Source organism: Protopterus annectens, chromosome 14.part0 (assembly GCF_019279795.1).
Source record: "Protopterus annectens isolate FY-2018-M chromosome 14.part0, PAN1.0, whole genome shotgun sequence".
NCBI classification, from domain to species: Eukaryota; Metazoa; Chordata; order Ceratodontiformes; family Protopteridae; genus Protopterus; species Protopterus annectens.
Window position 1 is genome coordinate 22,737,299 of NC_056748.1, and position 18,567 is coordinate 22,755,865.

Below are 18,567 nucleotides of genomic sequence, written 5' to 3' on the forward strand. Positions count from 1 at the left end.
GCAGAGGCTATCAAGCAAATCACTCTGCTGACTCGAATGAAAGCAATAGAAAGAGTTCCACAGCAAGAACAAGAACAGGGGTTTTACTCAAGACTGTTCCTTGTTCCAAGAAAAGAATCTCAATGGAGACCAGTACTGGACTTGTCCGCATTAAACACCTTTCTCATAGTACCAAAGTTCAAAATGCTGACTCTACAGCAACTCCTTCCCATGCTGGGCAAGGAGTCGTGGCTGATTACTCTGGACCTCAAAGAGGCATACCTGCATGTCCCTATCGGACACCGCTGCAGAAGATACCTCAGATTTCTTGCAGGGCCAGAGCATTATCAATTCTCAGCATTGCCATTTGGCTTATCTACTGCCCAGAGTATTTACAAAATGCCTGGCTTCAGTAATTGCTCATTGCAGGCTCCAGGGTATACAAATTTACCCGTACCTGGACGACTGCCTCATACAAGCGGACGACAAATTGATGTTGACAAAAAACCTGGATTATGTCATACGATTACTTCAAGCTCTGGGATACACAGTCAACTTCCAAAAGTCAAGACTGCAGCCATCCCAGCAAATAATCTTCTTAGGAGCCAGACTAGACACAGCCTCTCAGATGGCTTACCTGACAGAAGACAAGCAAGAGAAATTAACTCAATACTTCAAAGGTTTAGCAAACTCACCCAGATGACTGCAAGGAGATTCCTACAGGCCCTGGGTTACATGGCATACTGCATTCTACTGGTTCCATTAGCAAAACTACACATGAGAAAGCTTCAATGGTACCTAAAAAGCATTTGGTCTCAACACAGCAACAACTTGGAGACAATCATACCACTCATTCCATGCCTACAAAAGGAATTCCTATGGTGGGCCTCGGTGAGCCAGGAAAACACAGGTATGTCATTCAAAACACCACAGATAACACAGACCATGACTACAGACGCCTCAGACCTTGGATGGGGGGCGCACATGGAAGGCAGGTGTATACAAGGACAATGGTCTCCAAAGGAAACACATCTGCATATAAACCAAAAGGAAATGCTGGCAGTAATGCATGCTATCAAGGCTTTTCAACACCAACTCCAGCAAGGCCGTTTAATGATACGGACAGACAACACCACTGTGATGTGGTACATAAACAAGCAGGGGGGCACCCACTCTTACCCCCTTTGCAGACTGACAATGCAGCTTTGGGAGAAATCACTGAGTCTAAACATCCAGTTACAATCCCAGTTTGTTCCAGGAAAAGACAATGTGTTGGCGGACAGCCTAAGCAGGAATTTCACAGATCCACACGAGTGGAGGTTACATCCGAAGGCTTTCAGACAACTCACTTCGACATGGGGCAAGCCAGAAGTGGACCTATTTGCCTCTCACCTCAATCATCTTCTACCAAAATTTTGCACAAGGACTTACCATCCAAAGGCTTGGAAAATAGATGCCCTTTCATTCAACTGGAACTCCCTAGCAATCTATGCATTCCCACCTCTGCCACTGATGACCTCAGTATTACTAAAGATCAAAGCAGAGAAGCCCAAGGGAATCATAATAGCTCCGGATTGGCCAAGACAACACTGGTACCCACTACTATGGAGCATATGTCACACCAGGAGGTGGGCCCTCCCCAGTGGCCTCTACTTTTGACTCAACACAATTTCGAAACACTGCATCCCAACCTTCAGACACTGCAGCTAACAGCCTGGGAGATCCCATAAATAACTTCAGCTTATCTCTCTCCAAGGAAGTTCAGCGGATACTAACAGAGGCTCGAAGACCATCCACCAGAAAGGTTTACTTAGCAAAGTGGAAAAGATTCAGCAATTGGAATACCAGCAAGGGACATGATGCATCATTACCAAACATCCCACTCATCTTGGAATATTTGGCAGATATGTTAGAGCGGCCTCTCATATTCTTAAATAAAGATACATGCATCTGCTTTTTCAGCTAGATACAACACTGATCCTCCTGTTTTCTCTCACCCCTTACTAAGACAATTCCTCAGGGGAATCAAGAACATTAAGCCACCAAGAAAGGCCCCAGTGCCAGCCTGGGACCTCAATTTTGTCTTAGAAAAACTGACTCTACCTCCTTTTGAGCCAGCAGCTTCAGTTGACTTGCAATTTCTCTCATGGAAAACAGCTTTCCTGTTGGCAATTACCTCAGCAAGAAGGGTTTCGGAGCTACAGGCTCTAATGGCAATACCACCCTTTATTATTTTCCACAGAGACAGGGTTTCATTAAGGACCAACCCTACTTTTATGCCAAAGGTGGTATCTAGGGTTGCTCTAAATCAAGCCATTCATCTGCCTGCTTTCTTCCCCAGTCCTGAGAATAAGGGGGAAAGACTTTTGCATACCTTGGACATTCATAGACAACTTCAATACTACCTGGACAGAACCAAAGCCAGTAGGAAGTCTGAACAGCTTTTTGTAGCTTACGCCCCTGCAGTCCAAGGAAAAGCAATTTCAAAACAGACTATTTCCAAATGGATTGGACATTGCATCAGATTCTGTTATTCCTTTCATGGGAAGACTGTTCCAACCTATGTCAGACCACATTCCACCAGAGCTACAGCCACCTCTACAGCATTTTTAAGAGGGGTGCCTACAAAGGACATTCTAGAAGCTGCTACATGGAGCTCCGTGCATACATTCTCCAAACACTACAATCTCCCTATTTATTCCAGATCCAGAGCAGGCTTTGCTTCGGCAGTCCTGCAGGGTTTGATTGCCACACCATCTCTTTCCTAGAGCATACCACCTCCCCCAGCTAAGCTATGGTATTCTACCCACATGTTATGACTGCAGTTGCATTCTTGAAGGACATAGTACAGTTTTGTACCTACCATAAATGTAGATGTCCGATAGACATGCAACTGCAGTCGGTTTCCTCCTCCATACCCCTCTATGCCTAGGGTCCACTCCTATCCCCCTTACTCTTAGCTGGGGATATCTGTTATGGTGTATTTGTTTTATTGCTCATGTATTTGTTTGGAATCCTGTTTTTGTCTTCCAATTTGATTACAGCCTTCCTTGGAGGGCACCTGGCATCTGGGGCAAGAAACACTGAAGAAAATGGCGTCGGCTGATGCTTATATACTCCAGCCGCTCTGACGTTGGAGAGAAATGCGACATCAGCCGACGTCGGACCCAGACTTTGGAATCCGGCCGACCGAGGACAACCCACATGTTATGACTGCAGTTGCATGTCTATCGGACATCTACATTTATGGTAGGTACAAAACTGTACTTTACGCTTCTATTTGGACAAAACAAAAGCTTTGAAGAAATCTGAGCAACTGTTTGTAGCGTATGCTACAGGATCACAGGGCAAGGCTATCTCAAAGCAGACTATATCCAAATGGATAGGACACTGTATTCGTTACTGCTACTCACAGCATGGAAAATCAGTCCCTAATAACATTAGGCCACATTCCACCAGGGCAACAGCCACTTCAACAGCCTTTCTCAGAGGAGTACCTACCAAGGATATTTTGGGGGCTGCAACTTGGAGTTCAGTGCACACCTTTACCAAGCATTACCACTTGCCTCTTTACACTAAATCCAGAGCAGGATTTTCCACTGCAGTTCTGCAGGGCCTCATAGCCAATCCTAACTCTTTATAGACCAGCCACCCAACCTTAGCTTTGGGATACTAGCCAAGTGTAATGACTGCAGCAGTGTAACACGATGAACATAGTACAACTTTGTACCTACCATAAATGTAGATGTTCGAGTGTTCACACTGCTGCAGTCCAGGTTCCCCTCCCTCTATCCCCTCTGAACTAGCTGGACTTATCTATGCCTTTCTACCCTATACTACCTTTGTGGTGTATTTGCTTGTAACTGAAGGTATTGTTTTTGTTTTATATGTATATTTTTTATTAGCAATATGTATTGCCTACCTACTTGGAGGCACCTGACATCTGGGGCAAGAAAAACTGAAGAAAATGGCGTCTGATGCATCTTATATACCCCTGGCGCACTGACGTCCGGGAAGAAGCGACAGCAACCGACGCCAGACCAAGACTTTGGAACTCTGGCCGACTGTGGGACCGCCTGATGGCAGGATAACCCAAGTGCAATGACTGCAGCAGTGTGAACACTCGAACATCTACATTTATAGTAGGTACAAAACTGTACTTTTCCTGTTCATCACCCTAACAGGGAATCTAGAGCATTGGATAGATTTGGGAAGCATATGTATGCGTCAGCAACCTTTGCACTAAGGTCTCTGAATTACATGGCACACCACCAGATTACAGAGGGATTTGATCAAAGAAGCTTCAGAATCTGCCTCAGAGACCAATACTTCTGAGGCAGAGACTTCTGTTGCTTCATAATTGGTGACCCTTCAGTCTATTGCCAATTCATCCATGAGACTCGTATTACATGCAGCTGAAGAAGTCTCAAGGGAGCCGGGTTCAGGCATTTTCATCAGGAGGCATGTCTTGATGCGTCTGTGTGATTTTGTGGAGCTCTTCTGGCCTTCATTGCTCCCTTTAATGGAAGTTTATTTAGCCCCAAGGTTAAAGACGCACTCTCCAAGTACGAGCAAGATAGTAAGCCCATGACTGCAGGGGGCATGCGTGTTTTGACTTCTCAAAGACACTTTTCGAGGAATTAGCAAAGTTGTCAGAAAAAGTGGTTCTGGAAGTCCTAGGGTCCATTCCATGTTCCATGTGTAGAGTTTTCCCACAGGGTAGAGGGGGGGAACTCAAGTGGGATATGCTACCCACGTGGCAGAGGAGGCCCACAGAACCAGGGGTCCAGAGACACTTTCTCTGAGAGACCCTATCAGCACTCCTAAAAGCAAACCTGATTGCCCCCTCTCAGGGCAGTTGGGGGTCACTTTATCCCTGCACCAGAGAGCCTAGCTAGACATGACAAAAGATGTTTGGGTGCAAAGGATTATTTCCAGAGGTTACATAATTCCCTTTTCCCTTCTTAGTTTAGATTTGTTAATTTGTTTGAAGATTGCAGCAAACACTATTTACTTTTCAGGTTATAGGGTTCTGGGTTCTGCAGTAAGCCTACATTCCATCCAAGCTGTCCAGGTGAAGACTAAAAGTTGTCTTACCTCTCCATTTTAAGACCTGATGTGATTTAGGACTGACTGGGGGACCTACAGATGAACACTGGCAGATGAGTGTGTTTTTTTTTTTATTATTGTTAGACTTTTTCTAGTGTGTTTTGTAGAAGTAGTAGGCTGATGTCCTTCAAGGATGCATCTGCAGTCCTTACAAATGGGTTGTCCTGTCGTCAGGCAGCCCTTCGGTCGGCCGGATTCCAAAGTCTGGGTCTGGCCTCGGCTGGTGTTGCACTTCACCCGACGTCATAGCTGCAGTTATTCGGGTATAAAGGCATCAGCCGACGCCATTTTCCTCAGTCTTTCTTGCTGCGTGGCGCAAGCAGAAGCTGTTCGCAAGTGCCGGTCGGTCAGATCCAGAGATTACTACTACCGAATACTACTTCTAAGACTTCTAAAAAGCTAAGTACCCCGTTGGGGACTCTTTCTTGCCTCAGCCGATGTCAGAGAAAGTGAATAACTGTTTATCTTGTGGGAAACAAATACCTCATAAAGATTTCCACTCCTACTGTATACATTGTTTAGGCCCAGACCACGGCGTAGCAGCTTGTGTAGCCTGCGCTTCTTTTAACCGACGGACACTTAGACGTCGGTCGGAGTTTGCTGAACAAATTTTCGGCTCTGATTTTGCCTATATTATGCCGTCGGATCCTCCGACTCGCAAATTTCAAAAGCGAAAAAGGACCAACACTCGCAGTCTCGGCGAAACGCGATTAAGCAAACCGAGTGTCTCTGTTTCGGCCAAAACCGAGCAAGCGGTTCTTTCTCCAGCGAAACCATGCCTTCTACCGAGGCCTCCTCTAACCTGGTAGAATCTGCTTCTGAAATCCAGCCTTCTGTTGCTGTTTCTCAGGAATTATCAGACACAATTCCCCTGGATATTTCAACCCCTGCACATGGAGCTGCTAGGCCTCCTGCAGCCATGTCTATCAAGGCCTTTGCCAGGGCTAAAGCAGCCAAAGCTTCCAAAACTGTGCCTGCCAAACCCCCTTCACTCAGGCCCAGCACTAGCTCTCATATGCTATCTTTGGCTGAGGATTTAATTTCCTTAATTCGTGGATCCCAGCCTCATCCAGACAGGTCCTCTCTCCCACCTCCAGAAAAGAGACCTAGAGCAGAGCCCCCTGAACCAGTATCCACTGATGGTTCCTCTGATGAATCAGAACATACAGACCTTCCTGAGGCTTCTTATTCTCCTTACGAAGACTCTGATGCTGAAGAGTCCATTCCTTCAGCCTGTCCACCTGAGGAATTTTCCTTTGGGGAAACCTTGCATGCTATGAGGGAACAATTTCAGTGGCAGGGCCAAGATTTCTCAGACTCCAGAAAAGGCTTAGAACCTTTCTACATTTGCCACAACATAGGCCTTTAGCTATACCTCCAGTTCTTTCTGTTGTAGATGATGCATTTAATGATGCTTGCACTGCTCCTGATTCATTACCTCCGGCTCCTGCTAAGCCCGATAGGTTCTACAGGGTCCCGGACACTCATCACCATTTATACAAGGCTCCTTTTGCAGATCCAGAGACCATCGCCCAGGGCCCTAAAGCTGTAGCTGCTACTTCTACTAAAAACCCCCTCCCCTCTGAAAGGGAATCCAGGTCCTTAGAGAGATGGGGTAAAAAAGTTTACACTTCTGCTACCTTGTCAGCTAGGGCTTTAAACTGCCAATTTCATACGATTCAATATCAAGAGTTTATGCTTGACCAGTTAACTAAAAAGCTTTCCTCTGAGGAATCTTTAGATAAAAAATATGTTCAGGAAATGGTACATAACATACAGCAGGTTAGTAACCATTCTTTAAAATGTGGCTATGATGCACTGGAGGCTTCCTTTAGATCAGCCATGACTGGCACAGTTATCAGGAGACATGCATGGTTGAAAGAACAGGCATTACCAGACCATGTCAAATCAAAGCTTTTGGATGCACCCATGGACAAGGTCAATTTATTTGGTTCCCCTGCTCAGCAGGTGCTAAAAAAGATGGAAGAGAAGGCGAAATCTGTACAAACGGTGAAAGATTTCTTACAGGTTCAACCTCCAAGGTTTAGCAGGAACTGGCCCTCCAAGAATTGGTCCTTTCCAGACTCCTCTAAGCCTCAGAGGGGCAGGAATAGGCGTTCAAGAGGCAGAAACCAATCCAGGGGTGCCTACAGGGGACGCCAATGGCAAGGTAACAACCAGCGAGGCACACGCAGCCACCACCTCTACAACAACTCAATCACAGTGACTTGACAGTGGCACCGCCTACCAGGGAACAATTAGAAGCACCCTTAGGCGGAAAATTAACCTTATTCTCAAAAAACTGGCATTGCATCACAAGGGAAAATGGATTTTGCAAACTATAGACCAAGGTTACAGGTTCCATTTCCATACTCTACCAGGGAAGAGAGGAATGCCAAACCTACCACCTACTCAAAGGACAGAAGCTCTAAAACAAATATCTCAGCTATTAAGAATGAGAGCTGTGGAAAAGGTACCATCTATGGAGCAAGGAAAGGATTTTACTCCAGACTCTTCCTGGTACCAAGAAAAGAAAACAAATGGAGACCCATTCTAGACCTGTCCGCTTTAAACACATTCCTTATTGTTCCAAAATTCAAAATGCTGACCCTACAGCAGCTTCTTCCCATGCTGGGCAAGGAGTCTTGGCTGGTAACTCTAGATCTCAAGGAGGCATACCTGCACGTCCCCATAAGACCAATTTGCAGAAGATACCTCAGATTTCTTGCAGGATCAGAGCATTATCAATTTTCAGCATTGCCCTTTGGCTTATCTACTGCGCCCAGAGTGTTCACGAAATGCCTGGCATCAGTAATTGCTCATTGCAGACTTCAGGGAATCCAAATTTATCCCTACCTGGACGGCTGCCTGATTCAAGCGGACAACAAAAGCAAGCTAGCAGAAGACTTACAAAGAGTCATTTACCTGCTGCAAGCCTTGGGATATACAGTCAATATAAAAAAGTCAAGGCTGATTCCATCCCAAAGAATAACCTTTCTGGGTGCAGAGCTGGACACATCAAAACAAATGGCATTCCTAACTGCAGAAAAGAAAGAGCAACTACCTCTCTACTTCTTGGCATTAACAAAGCAGAACCACCTAACTGCAAGAAAAGTACTGCAAGCTCTAGGCTTCATGGCATCCTGCATAATTCTGGTCCCTCATGCCAGACTGCATATGAGAAAGCTACAAAGAATTTGTGGTCCCAACACAAGCACAGCCTAGAAACCAAAATCCCAATAATCCCATGCCTGAAACAAGAGTTCCTATGGTGGCCTCAGGCCTGCCAATCAAACACAGGATTGCCCTTCTGCAACAGCCAACCAAGCCAAACCATCACGACAGATGCCTCAGACCTCGGTTGGGGGGCACACATGCAGGGCAAGTGCATACAAGGCTTATGGACTCAGGACCAGCTGCGCCTACACATAAATCTAAAGGAAATGCTGGCAGTAAAATTGGCAATCCAGTCATTCAGACCATTTCTCCAAGAAGGTCAGTTGATGATAAGGACAGACAACACCACAGTTATGTGGTACATCAACAAACAGGGAGGCACCCATTCATATCCTCTATGCCGGCTGGCACTGGACCTATGGGATGTGGCCCTGAGCTACAACATTCAGTTACAAGCAATTTTTGTACCCTGAAAAGAAAACATTCTAGCAGACAGATTAAGCAGAACAACCACAGATGCCCACGAATGGATGCTTCATCCGGACATCTTCAAAGCCATCACAAGGGAATGGGGATTACCACAAATAGACTTGTTTGCATCCCCATTCAATCACCAGCTAAAGAAATTCTGCACAAGGACGTACCACCCACTTGCTTGGAAGGTGGACTCCCTATCTTTCAGTTGGAAAAAACCTGACAGCATACGCATTTCCACTACTTCCTTTGATGCACAAGGTGCTTCTGAAGATCAAAGAGGGACCGTCCAAGGATCATTCTGATAGCTCCAAAAGCTCCAGACTGGCCAAGACAACATTGGTACCCATTGCTGAGGAGTATGTCTCGGGAACAAATATGGACACTACCCCTGATCCCATTACTGTTAACACAGAACAACTACAACATCCTGCATCCAAACCTGAAAACTCTGCAGCTAACTGCCTGGAACATTACATAACAGCAATTAACCCAAATTTATCCCAAAGGGTTAAAGACATAATCCTGGAGGCTCGCAGACCTTCAACAAGAAAGAATTATGCAGCTAAATGGAAAAGATATCTCATTTGGAGTACTGCAAAGGGAGAAGATGTGACTCTGGTAAACATGGCCAACATTTTGGAGTACTTGGCAGAGCTCTTCCACACAGGCCTGTCCTATTCTTCCATCAAGATACATGCATCAGCTATTTCAGCACAATACAACTTGGATCCTCCTGTCTTCTCTCATCCCCTGCTCAGACAGTTTCTGAGAGGAATTAAAAATGTAAAACCTCCCAGGAAACCACCATTGCCAGCATGGGACTTGAACTTTGTGCTAGAAAAATTGACACTTCCTCCGTTCGAGCCAGCAGCAACAGCAGAATTACAATACTTATCCTGGAAGACTGCTTTCCTGCTGGCAATAACTTCAGCAAGAAGGGTCTCTGAACTACAGGCATTAATGGCAGTGCAACCCTTCCTGATCTTCCATCAAGATAGTGTCCATGAGAACAAATCCTACATTTATGCCTAAGGTGGTATCCAGAGTATCATTAAATCAGGCTATCCACCTACCTACATTCTTTCCAAACCCACAAAACAGGGGAGAAAGACTTTTGCATACCTTGGATGTACACAGACAGTTACGCTACTACCTGGACAGGACTAAGTCCAATAGAAAAACTGACCAGCTTCTGGTAGCATATGCCACAGGAAAGGAAGGAAAACCAATTTCAAAACAGACAATCTCCAAATGGATAGGAAATTGCATTAGATTTTGTTACTCCTATCATGGAAAGAAAACTCCAGAGAACATCAGGCCTCACTCCACAAGGGCTACAGCCACTACCACAGCCTTCTTACGAGGAGTGGCTACCAAGGACAGTATAGAGGCTGCTACTTGGACCTCCGTGCATACATTTGCCAAGCATTACAATTTACCTTTATACTCTAGATCCCGAGCAGGTTTTGCCACTGCAGTTTTGCAAGGGATCCTAGCTACACCATAATCTCTACTCTCTCCTCCTCCCATTGCTTAGCTATGGTATTCTACCCATTTGTAAGGACTGCAGATGCATCCTTGAAGGACATAGTACAGTTTTGTACCTACCATAAATGTAGATGTCCGATAGGAATGCATCTGCAGTCAGGATTACCCACCCACCTTCCCCTCTGAGGTACTCCTAGGGTATTTGCCAGCCTTCAGCTAGCTTGGGGGGGATCTATTATGGTGTATTTGTTTGTATATATGTACATACATGCTTATTTTTTGTGTTTGCTCTCTACTATTTGGAATCATTGGCATTTATCCAAATTTGGCCTTCCAAGAGGGCACCTGGCATCTGGGGCAAGAAACACTGAGGAAAATGGCGTCGGCTGATGCCTTTATACCCGAATAACTGCAGCTATGACGTCGGGTGAAGTGCGACACCAGCCGAGGCCAGACCCAGACTTTGGAATCCGGCCGACCGAAGGGCTGCCTGACGACAGGACAACCCATTTGTAAGGACTGCAGATGCATTCCTATCGGACATCTACATTTATGGTAGGTACAAAACTGTACTTTTTGGACAGTTTCAAATTCTGCTTGAGAAAGCAAATGCTGGCTTATACCACGTTATGCTTGTGACATGGTAGTGTGGCCTTAAGAGCATGGTGAGATTAAATAGTTTCATCTTGGATCAGGTACCCAAAGTGTATAGGCACGTAGTGAGCATAAAGCTTGAGCCAAGCTAGAAACGTGATCAAGAAATTTTGCATAACAAAGTAAGATTTTAGACTCTGGCCTTTGTGGATGATATTTTGAGAACATCTCAGCTATTTAGCTTTTTTGCACCTTCAGCACCAACAAACCAGAGAGGAGGATGTCTGGACTGGAGGGAGCCTAAAGGGCATAAGCTCCTGTGACCTTGAGTACAGTCTGAGGATTTTTGCTGGCTATTATAAGCAGTTGTGCATGGTTGCTGGCAGAGAAGGTAAATGTAAGATACGTACCTTTCAGGAACATGTCTAATTTCAGCCTGTTATGAAGGGAAGAAAGAATGAAATAGCAGAGGCAAGTGCCCCTTTATACCAACATGTGCTGACATGAGGGGCGGCTGCTCAGCTCTAAGAGTTGGTCCACACTTTGGACTCTGCTTTTAGCAGATATCCTAAACATTATGACTGCAACAGTGAATGCATTTGAACATTTGATGAAAAAAATTACTTATGCAATTATATTTTTGTGGCTTGTGTTAATTTATTCATTTATTGACATGTGATTACCAAGAAAGCTCATCTGAACAGGTGACCATTTTCAGTGTAAGCCCGAGGAGAAAAGCTTCAAAGTACTACAGAAACCATTTTTAGAACAATAATTTTACAATCTTCAAAAATAATACAAAAAAATCTGCATTTTAAATTATTACACCAAATTAGAAAGAAAAAAGAGATACGCAACCCCACAAAAGGGCACTGCACAAAAATCAATGAACACGATAGGCAACAACTGCTGAACAGGATAACAGGACCAGTAGTGAACAACCAGGAGATATTTAATGATAAACCATCCACCGACTAAGCGCTTTCATCTAAAAAGGCATCATCAGAGTCGGTTAACATACAACAAACAACATATTTAAAGCATTTAAGATAAATTAATTAATGACATCACATTTAAATACACCAATGAGCCAAGACACTGCTGCAACCTATTTAAAAAGGCAATACTTATTCTAAAAACAAAAAACATAACAATAGCAAGTGAAGCATAAGCAAGGAGCATTCTAACCACAATTTATTCAGTACAAACAATCTAAACTATTATTAAAACATATATCATACTATGAACTTTGAATAAATGACATTAGCCATAACAATACAAAACACAAAACATGTTGCATTCACTCTTTGTTATATGCAACTTGCCTTGTGTTTTAAAACTGGCTTGATAGATATATAATCATTAATGCCAGGAAACCTCATGGCATTAAGCCTCACCTGCCATTCAACTTCTAATAGGGCCACCTTGTTACATACATCGCCCCCTTGATCTTCATAAATTCTGTCTATAACAAAAAATAAGAATTTTTTAAAAACCTTGCATTGACAACTATGTACAAACAGGGCATTGTGTTGATCTTTATTTTTTATACTGCGTGTATGTTCACTAATCCGATCACGCAGTCTACGTGTAGTCATCCCCACGTAGAATGCATCACATGTAATACATGAAGCAACATAAACTAAATTCTTTGTGTTACAATTACACAGGCCCGGGCAGGATATTGTATGCTCAAAACCTTTTATGACTAAATGTGTACCCTCACTGATAAACCTACAATATCTACAGTTACCACACTTAGACATTTTTGATTTTCTGACCCTAGGTACTTTCTCCATTATTGTTTTTAAATTGTCACCTTTACTAAACACAATCCTAGGTGTTTTCCCAATAATGCCCTTAGTTGCATTATCCAAACAATTGTTCCATACATCACGTACAACTGCAGCTATTCCAATAGCTTTCTCATTATACTTAAGAATGAGACATGGCTTCTCCATCTCAACACATTTGTCAATGCTCTCCAAATGTGTATCACACATCGTGCCTACACTACCTCTCAATATAGGAGAAAAAGCAGTATTCCTTTTCCTTACCACTTCCTTTTTCACCTTCAGTAATAGTTTAAGTGGATACCCCCTATCCATTAACATACCTATAAGTTTGTACATTTCCTGTTTAAATAAAATATCATCACTAATTAGCCTTGATAACCTCACAATTTGTCCCTTTGCCACCCCTCTTTTTTGATAATGGGGGTGGCAACTAGAATAATGTAAAAGAGAATTGGAATAGCTATCTTTCCTATACAAAGTACTGGCCAAACCTTCGCCATCCTTAAAGATGGTCAAATCCAGATAATTCACTTTATCTAAACTCCAAGTGTGAGTAAATTTCAAAAAACTTGTGGAAGAGTTTATATATTCAACAAACTCATTTGCACTAATCTCATCCCCGTCCCACAAAATGAGTAAGTCATCAAGAAACCTGTTGTAAAGCACAACTTTCACCCAAAACCTTGATTGAAAAATACAAGCTCTTTCCCATGCCAATAATACAAGGTTTGCAAACACTGGCGCACACCGTGCACCCATTGCCACTCCAGAGCACTGCTGGAACATTTCACCTTCAAATTTGATGAAATTGTTGTTCAAAACAGTTTCCATCAAATCACATGTAAGGTTGATCTTACTTTTGTCAAAACTAGGACTAAGCAACAAACTTTCACGGAACATTTCCATACCCTCACTGTGGGGGATGACCGAGAACAAGTTAACAACATCAATTGTTAAAAAGCAAAAAGTCCTATTGCAATTGCCTATAGCCTTCAATCTCTCTAAACAGTGCCAAGAATCCTTGATAATGTGAACTACATCCCTGGTAACTGTTTTGCAAACTTCATCTACAAATGCTGCAAGGGGCTCAGTCTTGGAGCCCCTTGCTGATACAATTGGCCTAAATTGTAACCGTTCTAACCCCTTGTGCACCTTTGGGATACCAAAGATGCTTGGAGTAATGGGGTGTTTAACTGAAAGAAAATCAAATTCCGGTTCTGTGATCTCGCCCTGAAACAGAGCATCTAACAAATACAAATCAATTCTTCTGTAAGCCACATTCATTTCATTAACTGATACCCTTGTGTATGTGCTGTTGTCCTCAAGCAAAACCATCATAGCTGTAGAATAATCAGTTTGGTTCATCAAAACCATCCCCCCACCTTTGTCCGGTCTCATACATCTAATGCTGTTCGATGTTCTCAATTCTTTGAGGACCCCCCTCTCTTGTGGGGTAAGATTGTCAGAACCAGTATCCCTCCCTCCACATATTCTTCTAACCTCAAACTCCATGAGTCTTTCCAAGGCTAAAATTTCATTATTGCTAGGTGGAATGAATGTACTTTTCCTTCTCAATTTAGAACAATAATTGTTACAATTCAATGAAAAAACATCTTTTTTGTCTTGGAAATAAATCTCCAAGTTTAATCTCCTCATAAAAAGTTTGATATTGATCAAGACCTGGGAAACATCTAGTCTAAAACTTGGTACATAACTAGTTCCTTTAGTAAACAATTGAAAGTACACATCCCCTGCTTCAATATCGGTGTAATTATAAATAAAAAAACCTTGCTGTTTAATAATTTTACACTCAACACATGAACCTGTCGAAATAACACCTGTAAAACCACCAATATCTTCATGATTATTGCAAATGTTATCACCGTCACAAAAACATGATACTTGTTCATGTACATTGCTTATAACATCAACCCTGTCCACATACAAATCATTATGCTCAACTAAATAATTGTTGTTATTAGTATTATAAGCATCCTGTAATGCTATGCATTCATTGCAGCAAACCCCCCCCCCCATTATCGACACACATTAAAATGTCAGCAGGTTTTGGCTCAACACACGAATTGTTACAACAATTGTTCTGATTAATTAAAGTCACTAAAACCTCCTCGTTTGGTAGCCTCTTTGGCTGCCCTCCATATATCTGTCCACCCTCATGGATCTCTGATCCTTGTTCATTAGTCTCTCCGACCTGCGAGGTCCCGGAACCTGCTCCAAAAAAACTTCCTCTTCAAAAACAATGTCCTGTGAACCAACATTAGCAATCTCAGGTGCACACACATTGCCAGAGTGCAGTCGCAACTGCCCCCCCTCCCCTTGAAAAAATTGGTTACCAATACGGTTGCGTTGCAGTTTATTACCCGGAGGGTAAGCAGTATGATTCTGATAATCAATTCTGTCCCTTGTTAACTTCTTTTGTTTTAATGCCTTGTTTTTAGCCACAAACACTTCCAAGTTCCTAAGAACCCTTTGAAATTTTGCCTCATATTGAAAAAATAACAAGTCAGAAATGATACTTTCATGCAATATACTAATATCACTTCGTAGTGTTGCTAATCTAGCTCCATTGCTCTTAATAATAATGTCTAACATCTCTAACCCTGTTTTGTCGAACAGGGTTATCAATTCAGAGAAGGCTCCGCTACCTTCCTCAATGCCCATCGGTAACTTCCACAACCGGAGCCCCTTAGGCACTTGTTTTAACGCCTTTGACTGCTCCAGAAACAAATTGTCAAGTTGCAATGCCCTATATTTGACACAGAGCTTGTCGTACCTTAGAATTTGCTCCTTCAAACCACCAAAACTTGCCGACTGCAAGTCCGAGTGAAAAAATCCTGTACCATCACCAGCAAATACCGGCGCCTCCAACCATGACTGCAGATCGTGCCCTCGCCTACCACTCGGCACTTCTCCTGATAGAGCTCATCTGGCAGGTCGATCCCGATTGGTCGAATTGGCCCTTGCACCACTAAGCTCCCTCTGATTGGACACAGGAACAGGCACACCAGAATCCGGAACTCCCCGAGCAGCCGAACCACCAGACAAATTGAAACCCGTTTTGTCCCTCGACTTAGAGACGGCATCAGCAAAAGAATTTGAAGTGTTACATTTCTGCCCTGGTGGTATAGAATCGGCCGTGTTAACCGGGGAATGGAGAGTAAATAATTCCACTTGTGTGTCAGTGGGACTAACACTCACCATATCTCCTTTCTTGCCGTTGTCTTTTTCGTAGGTCTTCAAAAGCTTATGAACAGCCAAAGATAGTTCCTTTAAAATGTTCTCCATAGTCCACACTTAGCCCCAAACCACTGAAAAACAGTGTCGCAACACACTTGGAAAGAAAAAAGAGATACGCAACCCCACAAAAGGGCACTGCACAAAAATCAATGAACACGATAGGCAACAACTGCTGAACAGGATAACAGGACCAGTAGTGAACAACCAGGAGATATATAATGATAAACCATCCACTGACTAAGCGCTTTCACCTAAAAAGGCATCATCAGAGTCGGTTGACATATTACACCAAATTAGACACAATGTGAAAACATTGTTTAAAAATAAGTACAACTTGTATATCAGTGATTTAATATTTAGAAAATTTTAGCCAGCTTTAATGAACTTAAAGGTAAATAATGCAAACTGGAATTGCAAAATGCAAACTGGAATTGCAAAATGAAGTGAGAGAAAAACAGGGTCATGGCATGTTTTAAAATAGAGTAAGAGAGAAATTTATTGAAGGAAGTGAGTGAAGAAGGGAGAGAGGGTGCACGGTATGAATAGAAATCAGCTATTCTGTTAATATATAGTGTGTTAAGGAGCATTAATTAATTGTTCTACTTGGTATTTAAGAAGAGGTTATTTGGACGAGTGCATTTCTTTCAGTTTTTTGATTGATCATGTCACTTTTACTACTATTTTTTTTTTAAGTGGACTGACCCAAGCCTGAGCAATTTTAGCTAGTGACATCAGCCAAACACACTTACAGTACGTGTTAAATTGGAAACATTTTACAAAGTAGTAGTAAAAATGCTGTAGTGTGGTGCAGGCAAGTAGCATGCTACCAGTGAGGAGTTCCTTCATAATTTCTAATACATTTAGTTCTGTATCATTTCATACTCTTAATAATAAGTTTAATTGTACATATTTCTCAGGCCAGGAGCAGTGACGTTAACTGGTGAAAGCAAAGTTTGCATGGCAGTTTACTGGAAATTTATCATGCGGCAGAGTGCTATTTTAGGGTTTCATATTCCAGTAAAGGAAATGCCCATTTTTGTTCTCTTTTGTTTATTTAAAAATCAGTGCAAGCACTTTTTTCATAATCAATAAACATTACTCAAAATATTCTTTATAAAATATGCAGTATTCAAATCATTTTTAATTTTAAGCGTTTTAATAAATAATATGCTTATATACATTACATGCATAGTGTGTGTGCTTGAGTAAGTAATGTTTCTTTGTCGATGTTAACATAAAGGTAAATTTTATAGAAGTCCCATAACTAGAGAGAATTTTTCTGTGAAATGCCAGTTTCCTAATTGCAACTAAGTCCTTGCAAAAGTAACATTTAATAAATCACTTTGTCATGTGGTGTTTCATTCAAATGTTCTGTATTGAAGACTGTTAAGCTTCTTATATTAGCATACGTGTTTCCCCTCCTACAGAAAAATTAAGACGCAGTCTTCCAAATTTGTCCAGGACATCTGGAATCCAGGCACCAGAGCCTGTAAAGAATAGCAGAAGCTATGATTCAAATTTACAAGTGCCAAATGGAGGAGTACCTCGACTTCAACCACAATCCTCATCCAGTAAGATTATCTGTTTGTCTTGATTGTGTGTGTGTGTGTGTGTGTGTGTGTGTGTATGTGTATATACATATACATATATATATATATATGTATATATACATATATATATATATATATATATGTATATATACATATATATATATATATATATATATATGTATATATACATATATATATATATATATATATATATATATATATATATATATATATATATATATATATATATATGTATATGTATATATATATCTTAGAGCACACAGCCTCTAGGAACCCAAATTAATTTAGAACCTGTTAATTCACAAGTTTTTCTTAACCAGCTTTGTGACATTTATGCTGCCTTGTACTAAGCATTGTTCTATTCATGAGTCAGAGTTCTGCTAGTTGTCGGTGAGTGCCTGGTATAAAAATGTGTTATTGCTATAGCTTGATTCCATTTTGCTGTTTTAGTCATTACTCAACAGTTTAGTGTTGTGCCAATGTCATAAAAAATCAGATGCAGCATTTTGGGTTTGAATTTACTTTGGTTACTCAAACTATTATATTTTGATTTTTTTTTCACAATTACGCAGTCCTTTTGTGCGTCAATGTTTTGTGTGCGCACGCACAAAACAGTTGTGAAGTAGAGCCTGCTTTTGTAAGTAAATGCAGGATCTTCTTTAAACCTCTTACTACTGACCATCTTCCAAAGGACTATCCCCAAACGGCTGACTTTTTCTGATTTTTTTTGCTGCCTTTTCATAAGTCCCTTTATCTGCAAAATTGTGAGAGATTTTCTCAGGAGTATTTTAAGGAATGTTATTGGCATAATTCTTTTCTAAATAATTTTATTATAATTCTGTATTTTACAACTTGGTATATTGACTCAATCCAGCCATCGTCTGGCATGTTTTCATCAATGTAACTGAATCGACAGCACTTGCTTTTTACTATTAGTCTTGCATTACACCTTCTACACTAGCAGTTTATAATATATCCATGCAGTACAGGTGTTCCTCCTTCCCCTTGAAATTATAACACTCATTCTTCTTGCCTTTCTTCTCCTACTATTCCCTTGAATCTCTTCTGCCTACCTACCTACACTGTATCTCATTTCTTCTTTGATCTATTTACCCAGT

The 18,567-nt window shown here is 41.9% G+C and overlaps 1 protein-coding gene across 2 annotated transcripts in view; it reads left to right on the top strand.

Annotated features, from left to right (window-relative positions):
* SLAIN2 (SLAIN motif family member 2) overlaps positions 1-18,567 on the top strand; it is a 1,031,976-nt gene that overhangs the window by 678,976 nt on the left and 334,433 nt on the right. For both annotated transcript variants that reach the window (XM_044055724.1, XM_044055725.1), the window contains exon 6: positions 17,306-17,449. In XM_044055724.1, coding sequence (XP_043911659.1) covers positions 17,306-17,449 — 144 coding nt within the window. The remainder of the gene's footprint in view (positions 1-17,305; positions 17,450-18,567) is intronic.